The 24,258-nt window shown below is 44.9% G+C and overlaps 1 protein-coding gene across 3 annotated transcripts in view; it reads right to left on the minus strand.

The window, feature by feature from the left end:
• Nucleotides 1-3,472: 3,472 nt before the first annotated feature.
• The window catches only part of PSMD11 (proteasome 26S subunit, non-ATPase 11), a 29,884-nt gene continuing 9,098 nt past the window's right edge, over nt 3,473-24,258 (minus strand). The window contains exons 4-14 of one of the 3 annotated variants that reach the window (XM_069602871.1): nt 18,801-18,872; nt 18,346-18,403; nt 15,195-15,389; nt 10,968-11,112; nt 9,995-10,055; nt 8,187-8,249; nt 6,434-6,559; nt 5,919-5,954; nt 5,610-5,661; nt 5,167-5,309; nt 3,473-4,498 (exon numbers count right to left, since the gene is read on the minus strand). In XM_069602871.1, coding sequence (XP_069458972.1) covers nt 5,167-5,309; nt 5,610-5,661; nt 5,919-5,954; nt 6,434-6,559; nt 8,187-8,249; nt 9,995-10,055; nt 10,968-11,112; nt 15,195-15,389; nt 18,346-18,403; nt 18,801-18,872 — 951 coding nt within the window. In that variant the 3' untranslated portion in view covers nt 3,473-4,498. Of the gene's footprint in view, nt 5,047-5,166; nt 5,310-5,609; nt 5,662-5,918; nt 5,955-6,433; nt 6,560-8,186; nt 8,250-9,994; nt 10,056-10,967; nt 11,113-15,194; nt 15,390-18,345; nt 18,404-18,800; nt 18,873-24,258 lie in introns of all 3 variants that reach the window. The other 2 variants (XM_069602870.1, XM_069602869.1) reach the window with 2 other exon arrangements.

The following is a 24,258-nucleotide window of genomic DNA, read 5'->3' on the forward strand; positions in this document are numbered from 1 at the left end:
GGGCGGGTGGGGAGCGCCGGGAGGGGAGGGCTGGGGCGGGGCCGGGGAGCGACCCCGCCCGCCGCCCCGCCCAGACACGTGCTGCCTTTGTTCCCGCCGCGCCGTCCGCAGCTGCCGGCGGCGGGGGCGCCCTCGGCCGCGTCCGCGTGCCGGCCGCCTGAGAAACAGTCCACCGAGGCCGGGACCCGAGTAGCCTCCTTCCATTTAATGCCCGAGATCCCGGGGACAGAAGCTAGGGGACTCAAGGAGCAAGGGCGGGGAGGGGGAGGCCTCAGTGCCACGCGCATCCGGAGGGGACTGTCCCATGAGTTCAGAGTGCTTTTCCCTCCGAGACCTCTGTTGTCCCATCCGGGTCAATGCCCAGCGCCCAGGTAAGTCTCAGAAATATAGGCCAGAGGCGTAGGCTGCTCCGGGCCGTCCCACGGAGCTACTTGCCATCCCACACCACACCTGGACAGGGCCCTGAGGCTCCTGGCTCCGTCACTGCCCCAGAGACAGACGAATACTGAGCCCATCCTGAATGTGACCTCAGAATTTCCACTGGCCCTTTTTATCTGTTACAGTACAACTGAAGCACCTGCTTCAACCAGCCTCTGATCTGCCGACTTAAATATTTTTCATGCTAAGCGGGCATAAATTGAAGACTCGGTGCTCCTAAAATTATTAAATTCTGAGTCAAATTCTGGTTCTGATAAGAACTTTTCACAAAGAACAAGAACCCTTCACAACGGCTCTTCACTTGTTACTCTTTTAGTTTGGTTGTAGAGATTGACTCAGATTTCACCACTAACCTGGGAAAGAAGAGAGACTTAAACCATATCCTAATTCCAGTTACCACTTCTGGACCTGGTAAGGAAGTGGCAGTCCAGAGATGCCCCGACCACTCCAGCAACCTGTGTCAGCTCTGCCTATTGCCCTGAGCAGTATTAAAATATGGTGTCACAACAATGCTACATCATCAGAAAGTACTAGAATTTGCTAAAGTACTACCCAGAGTTTTCTCTGTCAATAATGGCCTGGGTGGCCATACAGTGGAAACACAATGTTTGGTACTCAGGCTACTTCTTGTGGTGCTCTTTAGAAACATCCACAGCAGCTGTCATTTTAGCTTAGAAGGTAAAGGCTGGCCCTTAGCTTGGTGTGCCCCTCCCTCTGAACGCTCCTCAAGGAACAGCCCCTACCTGCTTTTCTAATGGAGCTGAGCATCAGTCTCCTCCGGGTCCCTGGCCCAATGACTCTTCGTAAGGCAAAGCTGGACCCCAGCCTTTTTTCATTCTGCCTCTAGTGGAGGCCCGGCTCTTGACTTAGCCTGTGACCACATTGCTTTTCCTGTGTCCCCTTCAGATTATGGATGGTTAAGCAGGGAATAAATGCTTTCCACTTTCCCAAATATGCTTTGATTTCTAAGCCTATAATCCACCCCTTAGAATTATCTGGATCCACCCTGCTACCTATACATGCAGATTTCAGTTCTAACTATTCCAGTTCATGCTGGGCAGCTCCACTTCACTCCATCCTATTTCCCAAACCATGATGGGAGCTCGCGTTGGCCTGGGCCTTTTCCAGCCTGGCCACTCTCGTGTCCTCTCTCGCCTTTGTCTCGTCAGCCCTCACCTAATACCTTCCAAAAGAGCTCTTGGCAGAACTATCCCAACCTCCTCACGTGTGACAGAGGTGAAGTCATGTGTGCAGCAGGGCATGAATGGGATGGCGCTGCCAGCACACTGGCTGTTGTGACCGAAGAACCCTACAACACTGTCCACCCGGCAGCCCGCTGTTTTGAGGAGCCACACCACTCTGCTCACCCAACCCACCACCACCCTCCTCAAGCCCCCATCACTGCTCCAAATGAGAAGAAAGGAAGAGCAACCATCTGCCCGAAACGGCAGAATCAAGGACCCAGGAGGCAGACCCAGATGAATGATGCACAGCTGTTTTCTTCCCGCTCTTCACCAGAGAACTGCAGGGAAGCTCTCCAGATCCCACCCCCATCCATCAGCCTCTTTATCCTATAGTCTGTCTCTAGCTGCCGGAAGGGCCAGCCCGCTTGGGACATGCACTGCTGAGCTAGGATTTCCTGGAGCGTTCCCATGCTCTGCATGCCCCCTTCCCAAGGAAGGGAGGTCAACGCCCCAGCCAGCCAGCCCCCGAAAGGGTTCCAATAAAGCCGGGCTCAGCCCTGGCTCCTGAGGAAGTCGCGCTTTGTTCTCTCAGGCATCACAGAGCAGCATCTAGTGGCCCTTCTGGGCAGCACAGATTACATAACTCTAGCCTGCAGCAGGGTTTCAGACCCAAGGGCCTCAGCCGCTCCCACCGCCATCAGTATCTCAGTAACACACAAGGAAGCCCTGGCACCGCGAAGCCTAGTGCCAGGGAGGGCCCCTAAGTGAGGGAGCCAGGCCCAGGCTAGCCCATGGGCCACCCCACCCTCTCAGCTGCACCTGGATGCAGCTTATCGGGGCCTGGGAGAGGAAGCAGTCCTGCGAGGTCTAGAGCAGCGCTGTCTGGAAAACAGTAATAGTAATGTGAGCCGCAAACACAAGCCAGCGAGTTAATTCAGTATTTTCTAGCAGCCACATTTAAAAAGTGAAACAGGTGAATTTTAATAGTATATTTTATGTAACCTAATAAATGCACAAAATATTTCAACATATGTAAAAAGGAAGTTGAGCAATGAACTTTTCATTCTTTTTTCACCTTCTTCAAAGTATTCTGGTTTGTTTACTTTTGCAAGACACCGTTTGAACGAGCCACATTTCAAGGGCTGAACAGCCGCACAGGGCCTGCAGCCACACACTGGGCAGCACAGGTCTAGAGAAGTCAGCAGACACACCGAGGCAGCAGAGGACAGGCTCTGAGCTCCTGGGACTGCCCACGCCTGCTCTGGTCCTGGATCCTTTGGGATATTTTTAAAGCCCTTTATTGAAGCACAACTCCTCCTCAAGTAAAACTATACAGAGACACCATACTGAAATATGACAGAGAGTGGCTTGGACTGGAGTTGGCAGCTAGAGCTCACCCCTTCCTCCCAGTGGCCCCAGAGTCCCACAGGAGTCTGAGGAGCAGGATGAAAATCAATGCTTTTGAACAAGATCCAAAAAAAAACTAAAACTAAACCACAACTGAATGCCAGGATTCTCCAGGCACCTGCCCTTCTGTTAACTGCAAGTAACCCTCCCACAACTACCCACAGAGGAAACACCATCCTTGCTGTGCAGGTGAGGAAACAGGTTCATAGGATATTACAACCCAAACCCCATGTCCTCACTGGACCACGAGGCCTTGGAAAAACAAAGATAACTGAGCCCCTGTGCCCATTTCAGACCTCACAGACCAACCTTCTCCACATGACCCTGGCTCTAAAGGTCTCCCATGGAGCACATTTGAGACAGCAGAGCTCTGTCCAGTCTCAAGGGCTACACTGACCTGTCTGGACTTGATCAGAAGCCCTCCAGCACTCAAGAAAGGACACTTTTTGAAAAAAAAAATTGTTTTTATTGGAACTCATCTGAACATCAGATATACCTGGTGTTGGTTAGCAAGAACCGTTTGTACATTTGATATTGATGGTGCCAAAACCAAAACAGTGACTGGACATGATGGGGAAAGATGGTGAGAACAGAAACCTGATTTTGGAGAGGAAAATAAAAGCCAGTCAGATTCAGTGAGGATGCAAAACCTGGTACAACAAAATCCTTTTACAAAATATAAATTTATTACGAAAACCTGGAAGGATAATCTGAGAAAGGGAAAGAAAGATAAAAGGAAGGCAGCAGGAAGGAAGAAGGCAGGAGGCGGCGGAGAGGAAGAAAGAGGGGAGAGAGGAAATGAGAGGAAGAAGAGAATACAGCTGAGCACAACAGAGGCGCAGAAGCTTACCTGCCCAAATGGCATTAAAGCCTTGCTATATAATCTCACCGTAAGACAAAGCATGCGGAAAACAGTGCTCTACCTCCCATCCATCCCATTTCTAAGAGGTAAATAAAGACGCTCCCTGGGAGGGGGACATGAGGTTGCTCAAAAACCCAACAACGAAAATTCAGAGGAGGGAAAAAAAGAAACCCACACCCCACAGTCTCATTTCCAACGTTCACTGTTTAAAAAAGGAGTAAATCCATCTGACAGCAGGAGAGGAGCAGTGGGACGGGAAGAGAAGCTGAAGGGTTTCAGACAGCCTGCCTCCCCTGGGGGCAGAGAAGGAAGGGAAGGAGATCCGGGGTGGTCGTCTGGCTGGGGAGGGCCGGGGCGAGAAGGAGGGAGAGACAGAAAAGAGCAGAGGAGGGGGGCAATTAAAACACTGACGTCTAACCTAGTTTACTGTGTTAAAAAGAGCCACATGCACAGCAGGCCCCTGAGGGCCCACACTGCTCCCCGTGCGGCCACGGTGGGCACGAGCTCCCAGCCACGTCCCATTCCTTCCCGGGTTGCGCGGAGCCGTGCAGGCGCTGCTGCTGCTGCGGTGGCGGCGGCGGGACCTTCGGCCAGTCTGCTGGGGCCACTGTTGGGGAAGGGCAGGCGGACGGGCCGTATGGCAGGGGACAGAACACCGAAACGCCTCATTTTCAAATAAAAAAGAAAAGAGCAGTCTATACACAGTTGTTTGTTTTGGTTCGGTACAAACAGAATAAAAAGTCGTTACTTTGATGGTCAGGCAAACACCCAATTCGGAAGAAGAGGCAAGGTGACGCCCAGCGGGTGGGTTAGGAGCCCCGGTGGCTGGTGGAGCGCCTGGCTTGGCGGCCCTCTCCCGGGAGGCAGAGAGCACAGCTTTAGGTAGTGTAAGCCTTTTTCCTTTTATTTAGAATAACCTTTTTTTTTTCTTTTTCTTTTTTTTTTAAGCAATTTCCCCACTCCCAAGTCGGGCCAGTAAAGATTACATGAAAACTGGCACACCTATCGGCTGGAATACAGATGCACCAAATGAGGATTTAAAAACTTTCCGAGCGAAAAGTAGAACAGAAAGAAAAAAGAATCTCCTAGCATTTTCCCCAAAGGTTTCACTCTCCCGCCACACACACTCTCCAAAGGACCGCTACAGATCCAACTCTGCAAGAGAAGACAGAGCAGTGTCAATTGGGGAAGCCGCCCGCGAGGCCACCGGGAGGCGTTCAGTCTCAGCAGGCAGAAGACAGCGCTGCCCAGGCGGGACCCGGCGCCAGCACTCACCTATGTCAGCTTCTTGGCTTTGTTGTAGAGGGAATCCACCACTTTACTCATGTTCTGAATTGTTTCCAGAGCAGCTTCATACGTTTTATCTACTGGGGGTTCATCGAAAATAATCAAGACACCCTCCCCCTGGTCCAAGATCCCTGCAGGAAACACAAGCGAACCCAGGTAAAAGCAAGGATTAGACACACAAGCACTGAAGATGCAGCCCGCTCCCTAGCTGCCTCACTTTCTCCAGAAAGGAGAGGCAACAAAGTCACCTTCCTGTTCCATTTGTGCATGTTTAGTATATGCTCTCATCACAGGGATAAGGGGGGCAAGGATCCCAGGGCACCACCAAGGGAAACAACGGAGCATCGTCATCCAACATCAACAAAAGCATGATGCCTCCTCACCACTTCATCACCTCCACCAGCCCCCTCGCCTGTATGGCTGCTACTCACCATGAAATTTCTTGTCAAGAATCATCTGTGATAATTTCCTTTCCACGTCGGCCTAAAATCAAAGCACATGATTAAGGGGATCAGCCATCTACCGACAGCAAAGTGACACAAAAGTCTTGTATAAAAGGGTCCTAGGGCAAGTGGCTTGAAACAGCAACACTGCAGCTCCACTCTGAGCCCACGGCCCCCAGTCCCCACTGAGCAGCAGGTTGGGGAGCTTTCCAATAAGGCCTGGTAGGTGTCAACAGCAGCCCCTCCACGTGCGCCCTTCCCCATCCCCACCCTCCAGACAAGCTCAGGACTCCTTACCTTGGAGAGTTTGATGAGGCTAGATATGTGTTCGATCTAAAAGAAAAGGTAAAAAGACACCAACACGGGAAGTTTTACTTTTGCCTCTAATACTGGGATGAGGGTAATGCTCTATCTTGGATGCCAGCTGAATGTCAGGGCCAGATCCTCTTTACCCGTGCCTGGTCCATCTGCCTACCCTGCGTCATTACAATGACCATACTCCTGTCCCACAAGCCCAGAGGAGAGAGCATTTACCACATACACGGTGACTGCAAGAGCAGGGAGGAGACTGAACCGAAAACAAGCAGGGACGACCCCACCAGCCTCCACCCCACACCATCCCTCTCCTCAACTCTCGTTCCCTGTCATAAAAATCCCAAGCTCTTAGGGAGTCTCCTGCCTACTCCCAGGCACACCCTTGGTGGCGAGTTCCCATCTGGATGAGTGTGGGAAGGGAAGGTGCAACGGTGAGGAAGCCGAGCTAGAAACCCCCTCCCACCAGAGAAGAGCTGGAGTCCCCAGGAGGTTCTTACCTGTACTCGGGAAAAGGGCTCGATGACTCGGATCAGGTTCTGTTCCAGTAAGTTATCATACAGCTTGGCCAAGTGTGTGCTGATGATGGGGTCGTCCCGGAGCTCCGCCCGGTAGTCTGTCAGGGCCTGCCAAGAGAGTGGAGAAGGGCACAGAGGAGGGCTGAAAGCCATGCTACTTGTGGCTTCCTACGGAGTGTGCTGGCCCTGTAATTACACGCTCGACGCAAGAGGCCTGGAGGGTTTGCAGAAATGAAGGAACCGCCATGGAGGCAGAAGACAAGGAACACAAGGAAATGAAAGATGGAGCCTACCCTAGACACCATGTTTCTGTCTGAAAGCCTCACACTGACCACTCAAACCACGCAAGCCCCACGAGCAGCTCGGCCTACAAGCCAAATTCACTGCACAAGCAGTTTTCAATATGGGTTTCACAGAACACACACAGCCTCCAAGGCAGTGGGAGCGGGGGAATTCTGATGCTAAATAATGGGAAATGCTGAATTCCACAGCTAGCTCTTAGGGTTTTATAAGGAATATCAGCACTATATAGCTGCAGGTACCAGAAAACAAAGTCCCTTTCTAATTTTGTTAGCCCTAGTGTTTCCCAAATATCTGATTGTGGTCCTTTTTTTAAACCCCTGCTAGAAATGTTCCATCCAAATTTGGGGATAAAATTATCTGAACTCTTTGTTTATTCATGTATGTGATCTATTTATCTTTAATAATATTCTTCAGTATCCCGCCTCATTTAGCTGTGCTTTAACGTGTGAAGGGAAGCAAGCAAATCAAGCCAAGTAAGGAAATGAAATTGACAAGAAACCTCAAGGAAGATGATGAACCTTGGGGACAGTCAGAGAGCCACAATGGCTAGTTTCTGTTTTTCTTCCTGGATCTAGGTTTGTTTTTATTAAGTTGGTCTTTATACTCAGATTAACAGGAAGGAGACTCAGAAAAGTGTAAGTCTCACCCTACTGCTTATACAGGTTTTTCTCCCTTTCCAAACCTTCGCAAACATTGAGCAAAAGGCATAGGAGGCTAAGTAAGCCTAGAATTTCATCCTAAGGAAGAGTCTTTCAGCCCAGATGCACACATCACAACCGATGTCCACAGAGGAGAGGCAAACCTGGCATTTCTGGAGCTGAAGGAACATCTAAGACCATGTCGCGCGGTGCCTGTGTCAGACCCTGACGCAAGTGAGCTATGCGACTCAGGCATTCTGTTTAAATCCCGGCTTCCCCAAGCATAAAATGGAGGTAATAGGTTTGTTGTGAAAAATCAAGTGCAAGAACAATGACAAAACTTTCTGAAACTGAAATGTACTGTATATAAATGAGATCTCACAACTCAAGTTTCACTGTACAGTACAGTTTCACTTAACTACTTCTTGGGGGTGGGGAGAAGAGTTGTTAATTCTGGGCTCCTTAATGTTTACTTGTTTATTTTAGCTGCACTGGGTCTTTGTTATGGCACAGATCTAGTTCCCTGACCAGGGATAGAACCTGGGCCCCCTGGACCCCCTGCATTGGGAGTCTTGGCCACTGGACCACCAAGTCTCTACTTCCTGGTTTTGATACTGTACGATATTTAAGATGCAACCATTGGGGAAAACTGGGTGAATGGGACCTGAGATCACCCTGTACTATCTTTACAACTTCCTGTGAAACTGCAAGCATTTAAAGATGAAAAAACATTTTAAGTACTTAAATGCCCCTCTTCTCCACCTGGTTCCCTAGCAACCCAATACCATGCTTACCTTTTCAAAATCTGCCAGTGATCTGTTCTTGCTCGCCTGAGCCACACATTTTAATGCTTCTGTCTAAGAATAAAGAGAAAAAGAGTGACAGTGATCTATCCCGCACACTCACATCTCCACAGGTCATAAGAAACGTGATTCATCCACACAATTCCTGGCTGGAAGGAAGAACCTGCCCCATGACTTTTCTTCTCCAGAGGCCTGGAAGAGAAGCCAGAGGAATGGAGTACCACTGTGTGCCAGTTTCCCTCCAAAAGCAGAAGTGACATGAAGACACCAGGAAGTACCAAGTTTTCCCAAAAGAAAGGCTTTGATAAAGCATTCTCCAAAGATGAGAAGCTAAAAGGGAAAATGGCCAGAGAGGTGTGAATTCTTTCCCCCTCCTCCAAGATTCCCTACCTACACCCCCGGCCAGGTGCCTTCCTGCCCTGAGACTTGATCACACCTTGTGCTTTATCAAAACTCACTCTGCTGGGTTTGGTGCAGGACATAAGCCAAGATTTACTTTCATTGGGATTGAGGCATCAAAACTCTACATATTACACTGAATGTTAAAACCCCAGAGTGATGAAGGTATAATCAACAGTTGAGGGGCAACCTCTAATCTGGTTATACAAGACACCTGACCAAGCTAGTAAGTCTGCACTCAGCAAGAAATCTACAACATTCATCATCTGAAAGGTGGGCCCGACTCCTGCTCGAAAACTGTCATCAAGGTACAAAGAACAAGAAGGAACTCCTCTGGTACCAGCCTCTGTACTTAAACAAGGAAGGTAGTGTCTTCTACAGCAGACTTTAAAAATGATGCAAAACTCATCATTAGTAGAGTCTGTTCCCAGGATCTGTCCTACAGACTGAAAAATGATGAGAATAGCCTGAAACTCAGAGCCAGATGACCCAAGCTCAAAGTCTGACTTCACCTGTACTAGTTACCTGCCCTTATGTTCTGGACACTTCACCTCTCTTGGCCCACCTCCTTAACTCCAATTCTAGATATGACAGTGAATCTTTCATTACGGTAATAACCAATATCCTTTTGGTCAAAATGAGGAGCTGATCTGAAACTTCTTCTGATGAAAAGTCAATCAGGGCCATTTGTATAGATGGAAGAGATCGTCTGCAGTGGACATTCCGTCAAAGATATAGTGAGATGGCCAATGTTTCTGCAGATACAACTGCACTCAAAACCTAGAAAGATTACTTTTACTTCCTAGTGATAATCAAGCAAAATACACAGAAGTGATGATGCACACATCTGAGACATCTTTACCCAGAGCACTCTTACCCGCTCAGGCATATAAGGCATCTCACACAGGGCTACCAACCACCCAAACTCAGGAAATGAGTGGGAAGGCATGGATGTGAGAAGCCCTCAAGTGAGCCATCAATCCTAGTTTCTGCACCAGGTAATCTAACCCAACCTCTCTGAAGGACATGTGCAACTGACCTTACCCGGCTCCACTGTCTTAAAGAGTAGTATTCCATACATTCAATTTTCAAGCCAAGCTCATAGGAGATATACTTTCTGGTTGAAGCCAGATGCAACCTACCCACTATAAATGCTACAGTTCAATTCTGAGTTAAGTTCCTCAAACCACCTGATACCCACAAGAGCACCAAACACTGACTTTTCAGGCCCAGAACTAACAGTACAGGAATTATACTAAAGGAGCTTGACGAACATAAGCGGGGGAGGGCAGAATGAAAAGCAGAATGGCGACCTGAAGAGCACGGGATCAGTGAGCACCGTGACTGACCACACACTCAGAGTGAGCAGAGATCGAAACTGCAGTCAAGGCGTCCCCTACCTGCCTCCCTGCATACCGAAGTGCAAGCTTCCCGCTCACCAAAGCCTGGACATCTTCTGGGCTAGAAAAAACAGACAGACTTGGTCAATTGCTCTAGGATGCTATGTTTCTATTTTTAGGCAAATTTCTTCTGTGAAAAGACTCTGCCCACAGAGGTAATCAACCCCCACCTGTAAATCCATACACCCCTCACACCATAGGAGCGAGGCTTTCTCCACTCTGGGCTCACTGCTGAAAAGCAGAAAAACTCAACTTAAAAAAGAAAGGCCTAGTGGGACTTCTCTGGCAGTCCAATAATTAGGACTTGGGAGTCCTAATTTCACTGCTGTGGCCCCAGGTGCAACCCCTGGTTGGGGAAATATCCCACAAGCTGCACAGCGTGGCAAAAAAAAAAAAAAAGGCTATGCAAAATGACTTTATAGATCAAATCCCAGTATAACAGATCTTATAAAAACACAAGCTCTGTTTAATCCCAAGATCCAAAAAAGAATCCCAGTCAGTATCTCATGTATTCCCAAAAAAGAAACGTGGAAAAATTCTGTAGAATTCTTTATAAAACACTGAGACATCGAGCTGCCCACACTTGGCGCTGTCGCCCTTTTTCAAGCCTTTCCCTAACCTCTCCTGCCACCCCCCATTCCGGGAGGCCTAGTGGCTGGTGCTGCTCTATAAGCCATTTCCCGGCCCTCTGCCCAGTGCTCAGCAACTCTCTGGACAGAACTGCACGCTGAGGAGAACACTCCAAGGGGCTGGGAAGGATATTTCTCAAGTCTGTCTCCCCAGTTCTAAAAGACTAGGAAGGAAGAGTGCTCTAGATTAGCTTTGATCCTCCCACTCCACCTTATGCACCCCACAAGGTGGCAGCCACTGCTTCTGTAACTGGCCGATCTCCCTGCCCAAGCTATCCTGACATGGCAGAAAATCTTAGACCAAGGACCTGAGAGCTCATACCCCCAAGTTAATGTATACCTACGTGTTGAGCATGATTTTGCACAGCAACATATACTTCAGAGATGTGATGGCCTTGGGGCTATCGATGGAATCATAACCCTCGAAAGCCTCATAGAAATATGAGTATGCAGTTTTCCAATCCTTCTCCTCTGCTGCATGGATAATACCTGGGCATTGAAAAGAAAAGGGTAAGAACCATATGAAGTAACAAAACCATAAAATATCACAGCTGAGAAGGGCCTCAAAAATCTATCCCAACCTCATCTACTTATTGATGTGGTCAGGGAAGAATTAAAAGACCTGCCCAAAGTCACTGCCATCTAGTGGCAAAGCTGAGATTAGAGCCCAGGTCTTTGAACTCCCAGTTCAATCATCTACCAATACTAATCCCAAACAAGTTAGAGACCCAACTAAAGGGGATCCTAAAAGCCACATATGGTCCTCATGCGTCTCCTCACCACAGCAGTCCCACCATCCTTTGGAACCACTAGACAGGCCATGCTCACTCTCCATGACATTATCTTCACAAGTCAGAAAGGCGACCCAAACATCTCTCCCTGCTCTGCCCAAATTACTGGCTTTAATAACATCAACCATTTCTTTCTGATAACTTTTCTAAGCTTGGTATTTTTAAGCAGCTTTCATGAGAGGGGGGAAAAAAAAAAAAATCCAACCTCTTATATAGTCTCATTCCAGATACTGGTCATTTACAATTTTATAGATATACTTTTGCTGTGATGCAGTCAATACATGAATTTCATATAATGCCAAATTCATGAACCTAACTGTACACAGTTAAGCAGTATTTCTTTAGGTTAATATGCTACTTATTTTTATCTAACCAATTCTCTGCTGTTTAGAAGCTGGCTTGCTCCCAATAAGCCTAACTTTGACTGAACCTGCAATTATTACCAACCTATGCTATCACTTGGGATGACATGAAAAATAGTACTTTCTAGCTTGAAAGGCTAAGCCTAAGATTCTCTGTATCAGTTCTAACCCTGCCTCAGCCCCATCCATGTGTCCACCTCAGAACTTCCCCATTTTTTTCACAGCAAAGTGCAGAAGAAAGTACTCAGTATTCTGGAGTAAAAGGATGAAACTGCTCATATATGACCCCAGGGGATCCATGTTTCTGACTCACCTGTCATATACCTGTGTGCCTGGCACACCAGTTGGGAACTTCTACTTGATAACCACTACTGAGTGGTATGTGCCATACCCAGGGCTTTTACTTTACCCAGAAAGCCTCCTGTTTAGCGGCCACAGGAATCAGGCCCTTATACTTAACTATAGAGGCCTGGGGACTTCCCTGGTGGCTCAGACAGTAAAGAATCTGCTTGCAATGAGGGAGAGCTGGATTCGATCCCTTCGTTGGGAAGATCCCGTGGAGGAGGGCATGGCAACCCACTCCAGTATTCTTGCCTGGAGAATCCCCATGGACAGAGGAACCTGGCTAGAAACAGTCCATGGGGTTGCACACAGTCAGATACGACTGAGCAACTAAGCACACAGGGGCCTGGAGAAAACCCACCCTGCTCTGTAGCCAAGCAGATGTCCCTCAAAAATATCCAGCAAACTATTATTAACACTGCCAAATTCAATGAGACAAATGCCCATTTTCCTTTCCTCCCCGTCTAAAGCTAGAATAGACCAGATGAAAAATAAGACTGGTATTAAAAAAAAAAAAAAGTAAAATAAGGCCCAAGAACTGGTATACTGCATTCTCAAACACATTAGCAAATGTACACCACATGAGGACTATAACCATCGGAACTGGCATAGGACTTTTAAAAAAACAAAAAACAAAAAACTAGCCTGTTACTCATTCAACACCAATATTAACAAGGGCCCACCATTTGCCAAGCACTGATATAGCTGTTACAGAGGAAATAAACATGAATAAGGTGCTGAAGCAGCTCAGAGTCTCACAGCAGTCATCAAAACAGACAGGAGGAGATTAGTATCGTAATACATACCAAAGAATACACATTTCACAAGGAAGTCCAAAGTGAAGAAGGCACTCAGGGTTTATAAAGGAGACATGCAAGCTGGATCTAGAAGGATGCACAGGACTTTGTCAAGGGGACAAGACGGAAAGGGGAATTCCAAGCAGAGAATACACAAAAGCAGAACACAGGAAGTCATTTGGTGACTAGGACTGAAACCATAGATAAGCGTAGAAAGAATGCCTTCCTTTAGAATGCACTGTTAAAAGAGGATAATGCAGAGGCACTGGATTTACATGATCAGATTTGTGTTTCCAAAAAAATGAGACCAGTAAGCAAGATGGATCGGGAAGTGACAGGGATGTTCAGGGCAGTGAAAAGACCATGCCAGTGGTCCAACGGCATTCATGAGAGCAGTGACTGCAGAGATGGAAAAGAAAAGGCAGACGTAGAGACAGACTCAACCTCATCCGGTGACTGACTGGATATGAAGGGTGAAGAAGAGGAAGGGAATCCAAACCACTCCAAAGAGAACAGCCTGAACACCTGAGTCAGTAATTATACCACTGATGAAAATAGGAAACGTAGAAAAGAATAGTTTGAGGGGAAGAGTTAAATAATAATTTTGGGTTCTGATGTGCTGAGATTCAGATCTACAGAACATTTAGGTATGGAATTCGGGAGAGAGAAGCTACCAGAAATCTGGATGAGGAGGCCATTTGTGTGTTACGCAGTAACTAAAGCCACGGGAAAATATGAGATGAGACAGGAGAAAGGGAGACCAGGAAGAGAAAAGGACTAAGAAAACAACACTGAGGAACACCCACACTCGAGAGACGACAGAGGGAAGAGAGACTGAGGACAAGTCAAGGGAGGAGAGCCGAGGAGACACTGCTGTCAGAGAAGCCTGGAGTGCTCAGCAGTGTCCAATCTCCACGAAAGTCAGAGATTACAGGGCATTAACTGTCTTGCAAGGAATCAAAGGACACCAAAGTAATGATATTCTTCCAGCTTTTCCAATAAGCTTGACTGAAAAGGAGAAGACAGAAATTTTAAAAGGACAAAGGACTGTGATTTTTCAGCTGGGGTAGTTCAAAGACTGAGAGGAAGATCCCAGTGGAGACAAAAAACCGGACTTGGAAAACTGAAGACTTTTATAAAGGCAGGCAGAAGGATCACACTTAATAACGGGTAAAAATAGACAGTGATACAAATTCTAGGGAGGAGAGAGAAATAAAGAAGGTGCACATAAAAATGGCCTCTATCTGCTCTGAGAAACATGATGCAAGTTCAGCTCCTGACCATGAGGAAAGAGCTTCAGGAAAGTGCCAGTTTTGGTCAAAGCCAGGCCCTGTGATAAGAGCTTACATTCATCATCTCATTTACTCCTCACCACCATCCTGTAAGGGGGTACAATTATCATCACCATTTTTAGGATGAACTAAAGATAAATTAAGTAACTTGCCCAATCACACAGCTAGAAATTCGCAAAACTAAAATTTCAACCTAGAAAAGCCATTTTCTAGAGCTTCTGCTCTTCACGTGAATGACAAAACATGCCAACTGACATTTATAATACCTGAGAGGCAAGCACCTGGGAGCTGTTATCTCCCTCTTACAATTTTATGTGAAAACAAAGATTGCAAAGAGGTAACACCAGGCCTTAAACTAGTCCTCTGCCTTAAACTAGTCCTCTGCCTCCAATCCCAACACCCTTCAACAATGATAATAAACCATAACTAATAAAAGCTGCTGACTACAAGTATCTACTGCCAATCCATGGCCTGCCAGCCCAATTACCACACTCCATAAGAAGGCAATTCACTACACTCTCCTGTAGGGGTGGGGGTTGGGGGTGGAGTCCTTTCCTCAGCCTTGATATGAGGTCCTTTAGAAAAGTCCAGCATGCTTTACAAAGGTCTCCAACTGTCAAGACACTTGGGTTAGTCCAGTCCTGGAAAGAAGTGATACTCAGTTACCATCCTGAGTAACTGACAAAGATGGAAGAGAAGGAAGAGCTTTCTAAAACCTAAGTGAGACCTCTCTAGGATGCTGGTGCCAACAATCAGGTTGCCTGTTCAACCACAGATAAGCAAGTTCTTAATATAATTTAGGCAGTTCATAGCAAGTGAAGAGGATGGGGGGCAGCTAGTTAGAGGGGTAGCCTTCCAACTGGTTTCCCTGAGGAAACCTGAGCCAAAACAACCAATTTTACTCTTCAGTCCCAACTCCCCATTCCTTCCACCTGTGAGGTAAGACGAGCTTTAAGAAAACATCACATGAGTTTCTAAGGGTGTTACCTGATTGCATATCCAAGGTGGCCTGCAATTTAGGGGGGCAGTAAATGGCATTTGCTGTGGTTCGAGCAGAGGTTAAGGCAGCTCGGGCTTTTGGCAGGTTGCTCAGGGCATGGTAGGTTTTGCTTTCTAAAAGCTGTACTTCCACCAAAAGGGCTTTGTCATCCATCTTTTTCAACTCCCGAAGCAACTGAGAACCTAGAGAAAGAAAACACAGATACCCCTTTGTTAGCTACAATCTTAATACTTTAATACCGTACTATTTACCTCTCTCACCCTTATAAGAACACTCAGGATAAAGAAACCTGCCTGAACTATAAAAGAGGTTATCTATTCATAAGATTTAAATTTTCTGCTAAGGAGTTGTTTTCCAAAAGAGAAACACAAATCTGTTTGAAACCTTTCTGCATACAAGACATTACAGCCAAAAATGCTATGAGCTTACTCCTAAGATTCAAATAAAGTGGGAATCCCCACCCAGAAAATGCTGAAATTACTTATCCAGTTCAGAAAGGCACTTGATCTCACTCTATGCCTGTCCAATAATCCTAAGACTGCACAAGAAACATGAGGCACTAGGGTTGGTGGGGAAAGCAAAGAGATTAGGATATACTAATGTTCTCCAAATACCCCTTTTCTTCCCCAGGCTCAACATCATTAATTTAGTCATTCAGTTCAGTTGCTCAGTTGTGTCCGACTCTTTGCGACCCCATAAATTGCAGCACACCAGGCCTCCCTGTCCATCAGCAACTCCCGGAGTTCACTCAAACTCACATCCATCGAGTCAGTGATATCATCCAGCCATCTCATCCTGTCATTCCCTTTTCCTCCTGCCCCCAATCCCTTCCAGCATCAGAGTCTTTTCCAATGAGTCAACTCTTCCCATGAGGTGGTCAAAGTACTGGAGTTCCAGCTTTAGCATCATTTCTTCCAAAGAACACCCAGGACTGATCTCCTTTAGAATGGACTAGCTGGATCTCCTTGCAGTCCAAGGGACTCTCAAGTCTTCTCCAACACCACAGTTCAAAAGCATCAATTCTTCGGTGCTCAGCTTTCTTCACAGTCCAACTCTCACATCCATACATGACTACTGGAAAAACCATAGACTTGACTAGACGGACCTTTGTTGGCAAAGTAATATCTCTGCTTTTGAATATGCTACCTAGGTTGGTCATAACTTTCCTTCCAAGGAGCAAGTGTCTTTTAATTTCATGGTTACAGTCACCATCTGCAGTGATTTTGGAGTTCCAAAAAATAAAGTCTGACACTGTTTCCCCATCTATTTCCCATGAAGTGATGGGACTGGATTCCATGATCTTCGTTTTCTGAATGTTGAGCTTTAAGCCAACTTTTTCACTCTCCTCTCACTTTCATCAAGAGGCTTTTTAGTTCCTCTTCACTTTTTGCCATAAGGGTGGTGTCATCTGCATATCTGAGGTTATTAACATTTCTCCCGGCAATCCTGATTCCAACTTGTGCTTCTTCCAGCCCAGCGTTTCTCATGATGTATTCTGCATAGAAGTTAAATAAGCAGAGTGACAATACATAGCCTTGATGTACTCCTATTCCTATTTGGAACCAGTGTGTTGTTCCATGTCCAGTTCGAATTGTTGCTTCCTGACCTGCACATAGGTTTCTCAAGAGGCAGGTCATGTGGTCTGGTATTCCCATCTCTTAGAATTTTCCACTGTTTGTGGTGATCCACACAAAGGCTTTGGCATAGTCAATAGGGAAATGTAAGTCAAAACCAATATGAGATACTACTTCACACCCACTAAGATGGCTAAGTTAAAAACAGACAATATCAGCAAGTGTTGGTGAGGATGCAGAGAAATTGGAACTCTCCTCATACATTGCTGGTGAGAATGGACAATAGTGTGGCCACTTTAAAAAGCAGTTTGGCTGTTCCTCAAAAGCTAAAGAGAGTCACTATATTCCAGGAATTCTACTCCTGGGTATATACCCAAAAGAAAATCATGTCCACAGAAAACCTGTTTATAGCAGCACTCATAACAGCCAAAAAGTGGAAACAATCTCAGTGTCCATCAACCTGATGAAGGGATAATATAGTACAATGGAGTACTATTTAGCAATAAAAAGGAATGAAGCATTGCTACATGCTACAACATAGATGAACACTGAAAGCATGCTAGAGAAAGAAGCCAATCACAAAGACCATACACTGTGTGTTTCCATTATGTGCAATGTCCAGAAAAGGCAAATCTACAGAGGCAAAAACTAATTAGTGATTGCCTTGGGATGATGGGCACACAGAGAGAATGAATGGGGGATTAACAGGAAGTGACAACTGATGGATCCAAGGTTACTTTCTAGGGTGATGAAAATGTTCTGAAATCGGGTAGTGGTGACAGTTGCCCAACTTTGTGAATAGACTAAAAATCACTGGCCGTACACTTTCAAAGGGTGAATTTTATGGTCTGTGAATTATATCTCTATTAAAGCAGTTTTTTTTTTTTTTTAATGCTACTTGTTAGAACCATATGAAAATAGCACTTCCGCAGGATAAGAATTACATACTGGCAATTTTTCAACTTAATAGATCATGAAAGTCATGTTCTTCCACCTGGAGAAAATAGTCCAGCTATATCCATTAATTTTTTTAAAAGCAGCAGGCAAAGATTTTAGGGTGCTTAAAGGCCAAAAGAAGCCTTTAGCTGGCCCACTTTAGGTTTCCTGTATGTATTTACATCCAGTTAATTTTTTGATCTTTAAAATTTATTTTAATGATAATTATAAACAGATATAGTAAATTTAAAGGTCAATAAATACTTGCAGTTTCACCTTTTTGTTCTCTAATGTTGACAGTTTCTTAGAACTTCTAAATGCCATTTTTCCATGACAGATTCAGTAATTGTAAGCCACTTTAAATCTTCTAAGATATAGGCAGAATATAAATTATTAATACATAACTAATAAGAGTACCCAGGTTCAGAATACATTCATTTAGCCAGCTAAGATGGAGGGGGAAATGGCAATGCTCCAGTATTCTTGCCTGGAAAATTCCACGGGCAGACGAGCCAGGTGGGCTACAGTCCATGGGGTCGCAAAGAATCGGATATGACTGAGCGTGCGCGCACACACACATATACAGAGCCAGCTAAGACACTTTACTAGCTTCCACCAGCTTACTTACCCAAATGCAATGCTTCCTGGTACCTCTTGGTATCAAAGTACAAAGACACCAGTCTTGCCTAGGAAAGAGAAAAGGCATTGACTGATGGAAAAGGGAGAAAAAAAGCCAAAGAAAGAAATCAAAGATTGACAGTCACAGAACTGTTACTGCTGAATATTCAAGTCCTGATGATAGCATCAAATTCAGCCTAAAAAAAAATCATCTAGCCCATGATATTATCTCCTATTATAGCCAGTGACTAAACCACGTTGCTGCTTACTTTTCTGAGCCAAGCAGCAAGTCTGTATCAAAGCTTCAACCAGAGTAATTCACACGAGCAGGTCTACTACTCACCATTTTGGGTGCACAGATAATACAAAGCTGCTGAAAATACTTTTGATCAGGATGGTGTTATTTATATTCACAGTCTGTCAAACGTCTAGAGACCTGAGATCAGTACTAACTCAGGCACATACCTCCAAAGCTTGGCGTAAGAAAGTTCTCTTCTCTGATTTGGCCCATTCGATGCACTCTAAACACAACTCGACCTGCAACAGGGAGAGAGAATATGCAACATTATGTCCTCACGTTCTTCCCACAAGCCTTGCTCGGGGGAACAGCTGTCATTTCCTCCTTATGCATTACTATCCATGTTTACTGTCTCAGGATCATGCCTTGACCATAGTATCTCAAGATGTATGCTGCTGCTGCTAAGTCGCTTCAGTCATGTCCAACTCTGTGCGACCCCATAGACAGCAACCCACCAGGCTCCCCCATCCCTGGGATTCTCCAGGCAAGAACACTGGAGTGGGTTGCCATTTCCTTCTCCAATGCATGAAAGTGAAAGGTAAAGGTGAAGTCGCTCAGTCGTGTCCAACTCTGAGCGACCCCATGGACTGCAACCTACCAGGCTCCTCCGCCCATGGGATTTTCCAGGCAAGAGTACTGGAGTGGGTTGCCATTGCCTTCTCCGCTCAATATGTATAGCATACTGGAAAATCAACTTGGCTTTTTACACACAGAGTATATTTGTGCTTAGACTGTGCTCCTTTGGAAAAGAGCTTTGTCTTCAAGATTCCTCATCTACTTTCCCAGGAGGGACCCAGACTACATATGCAGTTCTAGAATGCAGAGTTAGTTCTATAATGGCTGAGACATTTTTAAAGCAGAAATTTCTCCCTGAATAGTAACAGTAATGTGTTCATATGACTATATCAGTCATAAAGGGGAGAAATTCTCAGTCTAGGCACAAGTGTCTTACTCTTCCAACAGTTGCTTTTAAGATTCAAAAGGCCCAGCTGACTCTTCCCTTCCAGAGTCTACAAAGCGCAAGTAACAATTCTCATCACAGTAGAGCAAACTTAGCCTGTATGAAAGTGAGCAAAAAGAAATTAAAATTAGCCTAACACTTAAAGGGGCTTTTTAAACTTTCTATAAAAGAACTCCGAACTCCAAGTTCTACCTGCTACTCAAGCAACAATGTCCCATACAAAGTAACTAACTTTAGCATTCTAAGCCAGGTGGTCTACATGCCATCAGGTATCCTTGCCACAGGAGCTCTGCCAAGTACATATTAGGTACCGCAGACCATCTATCACTTCCGTTACTGCAAGTTTATATTAAGATTCACAATCAGAGCATAAGATAAGAAGAAACTGAGCTTTCGAGAAAACTAACTGGTAAAATAAAGCTCAGTAGATAAATGAATGCCTTTACATGGTATTTGGAAGATTCATCAGCAAGAGCCAATGAAAACTTTATAACTCACCAGAGGGGGACCCCTAGTGGCTACTCAATCCCCAACTCTAAACTCAACCACCTTCATGAATTCTACAAAACCTGAAATAAAAGCAGGCCAATCACAATTTCAGTTTTATGTTCTAAAAACCAAAATCAAAGTAAGATTTCTGTTCATACATGAATGGAGCTGAAAATATTTTGATGAATATTTTTAGCAACAAAAATAAAAGTCTTTAGTCCTCCACGTTTTGGGGGACTAAGAAACACTTACCAACAGTTTTACCCAGCAGGTTTAACAATGCTGAAATGAATGCCTAGGCTCCTGATTCAGCAGTCTGGAATAAAAAGCTGGGCTCTCTGATATATACCCCTAGTTAAGAAACACTGAGTTCTACCCTAACATCCCATCTGTCCCCATTTCCCTGACAGTACAGATGTTAAGTGACCCACCAAAGGTCATGATCAGCTGTTAGGACCAGAACCTGACCCAATCTCAACTTACACTTAGTAAATTCAGGTCAATAGAGACATTTTTCCTACAGCAGAGAATTTTTACATGAACTATCACTTTCCAATTACAGGGTACATGATTTGCAATATCTAGGATTATAATCGGTGAAACCAGCGTGTCAGTTCTCAGAAAAAAAATTTAAAGGCCACTCACTGCCCTTTTGTTCGAGAGGCTTTGTGCTTTGTTAATGCTAACAATGACTGATAAAGGGGATAGATAATACACAAGAAGTCCATGCTTCTGGAGGAAGCCCTAACTTGAGTACAAAAACTTAAAACAGTCAAATTAGATATTAATGTTTTTAAGCTTTAAGTAAATAACACTAAACCATTTTTTATATGCTTTTATTCACTAAATTCCTAAGGGAAAAAAAAAGTTAACTACTATTTTAAGTGTGAAATTCTGTAGCACAAACTCCCTTTTTTCCATTAAAATAACCATTTAATTCAACAGGATTTTTTGATGTAAGGTTTCTTAAAATGTGCTACTGTGCTTCAGTTGGATAGACTATACCAAAAAATGGCCTCCCAAAGACACTGCCTAGACATACCTGGAAGGTAAAATCAATTCTGGAATTTCAGCTCACTCTTTGGTTAAGGATCTGGTTGTCTTCTTTCTCCCCTCTTCACCCTAAATCTCTACTCCCCTTCTCCTTGCCAACCATCCCAATCCTCAGTCACCTACCCCACCCATACAGCCTCACTTCCAAGGCAAATGACCAGAACCTAACCTGAATCACATCAGCTTCTGGAACACAGCAAGCTGAAGACCATGGTGTAGCTCTATCTGACTTATGATGAGTCACCAAATACAAAAAGGCAAGGAAAATCCCTTTCGCATACTCTTCGTGTTAAACTCCCCAACACTTCTAGATCTCTTCAGTTCAGTTCAGTCGCTCAGTCGTGTCCGACTCTTTGCGACCCCATGAATCGCAGCACGCCAGGCCTCCCTGTCCATCACCAACTCCTGGAGTTTACCCAAACTCATGTCCATCGAGTCAGTGATGCCATCCAACCATCTCATCCTCTGTCATCCCCTTCTCCTCCTGCCCCCAATTCCTCACAGCATCAGGGTCTTTTTCAATGAGTCAACTCTTCGCATGAGGTGGCCAAAGTATTGGAGTTTCAGCTTCAGTATCAGTCCTTCCAATGAACACCCAGGACTGGTCTCCCTTAGGATGGACTGGTTGGATCTCCTTGCAGTCCAAGGGACTCTCAAGAGTCTTCTCCAACACCACAGTTCAAAAGCATCAATTCTTCGGAGCTCAGCTTTCTTCACAGTCCAACTCTCACATCCATACATGACTACTGGAAAAACCATAGCCTTGACTAGACGGACCTTTGTTGGCAAAGTAATGTCCCTGCTTTTCAATATGCTATCTAGGTTGGTCATAACTTTCCTTCCAAAGAGTAAGCATCTTTTAATTTCATGGCTTACCAATGTCCTAAAACTTCGTATTTTGCCCCAGGCCTCAACACTTCTATGACAGTGATCCACCTATGCCTTGCTCCTCTATCCTTTCCCAATACTCAATCAAAGAATTTTAAAAGAACCTACAATTTTCCACTCTCCCAAGTCAGAGGTCTTGGGTCACGTAGACAAATGCAGTAACAATACCCCATGGTTGTATCTCAAGTCAATAAACTTAAGTCTTAATTCAACAAAATATCTCCTGAGCATCTACCACGGAGAAGGCATGATCCATACATTCCTTCCACAAATACTAGTTAGGTAGCTTCTTTGGGCCAAACTACTCTAAGTGTGGAGGTTACAGCAGTGAATAGGACACAGTAATTATCCTCATGAAATTTAGCTTCTAAGTAGGAAATGAATGTTAATAAGCAAAATAAACATGAAGAAAGCAGAAATAGGGTATTTTAGATATGGTGATAAAGGAAGGTCTCTGAGGAAACGAGATGGAAACAAAGACTTGAAATGATGTGAAGAAGAAAAAAGGCTGTGTTAAGATCAGGCTGAGAGTGAGACTTCCCTCGCAGTACAGTGGTTAAGATTTCATGCTTCCACTGCAAGGGGCACAGGTTAGAACCCTGGTCAGGGAACTAAGATCTCGCAAGCCACACAACATGGCCAAAAGAAAAATTAGATGTATAAAAATGCCCCAAAGTTAGAACAGTTTAAAGCCAGTGTTACAGCTGTAAATAAAGTGAAAGAATAGTATGGCAGGTGAGGCCAGAGGTAGCCATGGTTAAGGAACAGCCATGAGTTAGCAATAAGAGAGAAAGGCGCTGTAACACTACAAGGCACACAGGGCTTCATCTGAATGAGACTGTATCACAGGAGAGGAAACAGAGGAAACGTTCAAGCAGCCATCATACAGAGAATCATCAGAAATATAACATGTACAAACACAGTGTACATCACTGCAGAGTTTAGATCACAGTAACGTCAGCAAGGAAAAGTCTCAGAGGAGATGGTACTGGACATGAACTCCAGAAGGGAAAGGTGCACCATGAAGAGTGTACAGGCCTTGCTCAACAGACAGTCAAGTGCCCAACAGGCCGGGCATGTCTGGTCCACGTCATAGAGTACCAGGAGATCAGAATGTCCTGCTAAGCTGTACTGGAGAGGAACATGAAATACGGACTCTGCAAGCAATCGAGAGCCACTGAAGGCTCAAGTTAGGGGGGAACAGAGAGGAATAAGATGTTGAGAGGGTTACTGGGTAGGATATCTCTCAAAATGGTGGTACAAGACTTTTGCAGTAGTCTAAGAAATAATTAGAACTCACTGTACATGAACAATACCTCCAAAAAAAAAGAAGAAATAATTAGAACCCAAACTCGATGGCAGTTGTACATAGAGAACAGATACAAAAAGAGGTGGAGAATAGATTGGAGAGAGTTGCACTGACAGAATTTAATAAATAGTTGGGTGCTGACGTTGCTATGTTGACTTGGAGGTGCAGACAGAACCATCTGGATGGTTCATAATTTACTCCAAACCAAGCAAATAACCTGTAATCCACAAAAGTTACTGAAAGACCTGCTAAGTGGAGTAAGACTCTGGCTCTTGATAAAAAGCTAGACTACTAATCAATAAAAACAAACAAACAAAAAAGATCAACAGGTCTTACTCAGCACTAACACGACACTGACAATAAAAAGACACAATCTGTAAGAGTGCTCCCTTTCACCCTAGGGTAAGACAAGCCTCTAGTTGACAAGAAAATAATGTACAATGAAGGATAACAATGTACACACACAGTTAAAAGGAGGGCCTAACCAGACATGGAGCCACAAGACAAAGGCCAGTAAATCCCACAAGCCAATTACAGGAGAGTACCGAATTATGATTTGGATAATGTGGATACAGGAGGAGGAGAACTGACCATCAAACAAATGTAGTCCTATCCACTGAGCCAGCGCAGTTACAGGAAGAGACAAATTCCAAGAGTTCAGTCAAAGAAGCAGCTTGGATAATTAATTTTTTCTGCCTAAAATGTTCCAAGTAACATTTATTAGTCTGTTTCAAGCTAACATTTATTGTTCAACTCATTCTAAGGCGTCCTAATTCAAACAAAAAATGTGGCATCACTTTTTCATGAGTACAAATACAATTTTTTTTTTTTTAAAGTCAGGGTTACACAAGAGTAACACCTCTTTGAAACACCACCTTTTCTTTTAAATTATTCATAAAAATAAGTCTAATGCTTTGGTTCAAAA

This window comes from Ovis canadensis, chromosome 11, assembly GCF_042477335.2.
Source record: "Ovis canadensis isolate MfBH-ARS-UI-01 breed Bighorn chromosome 11, ARS-UI_OviCan_v2, whole genome shotgun sequence".
Taxonomy (NCBI): domain Eukaryota; kingdom Metazoa; phylum Chordata; class Mammalia; order Artiodactyla; family Bovidae; genus Ovis; species Ovis canadensis.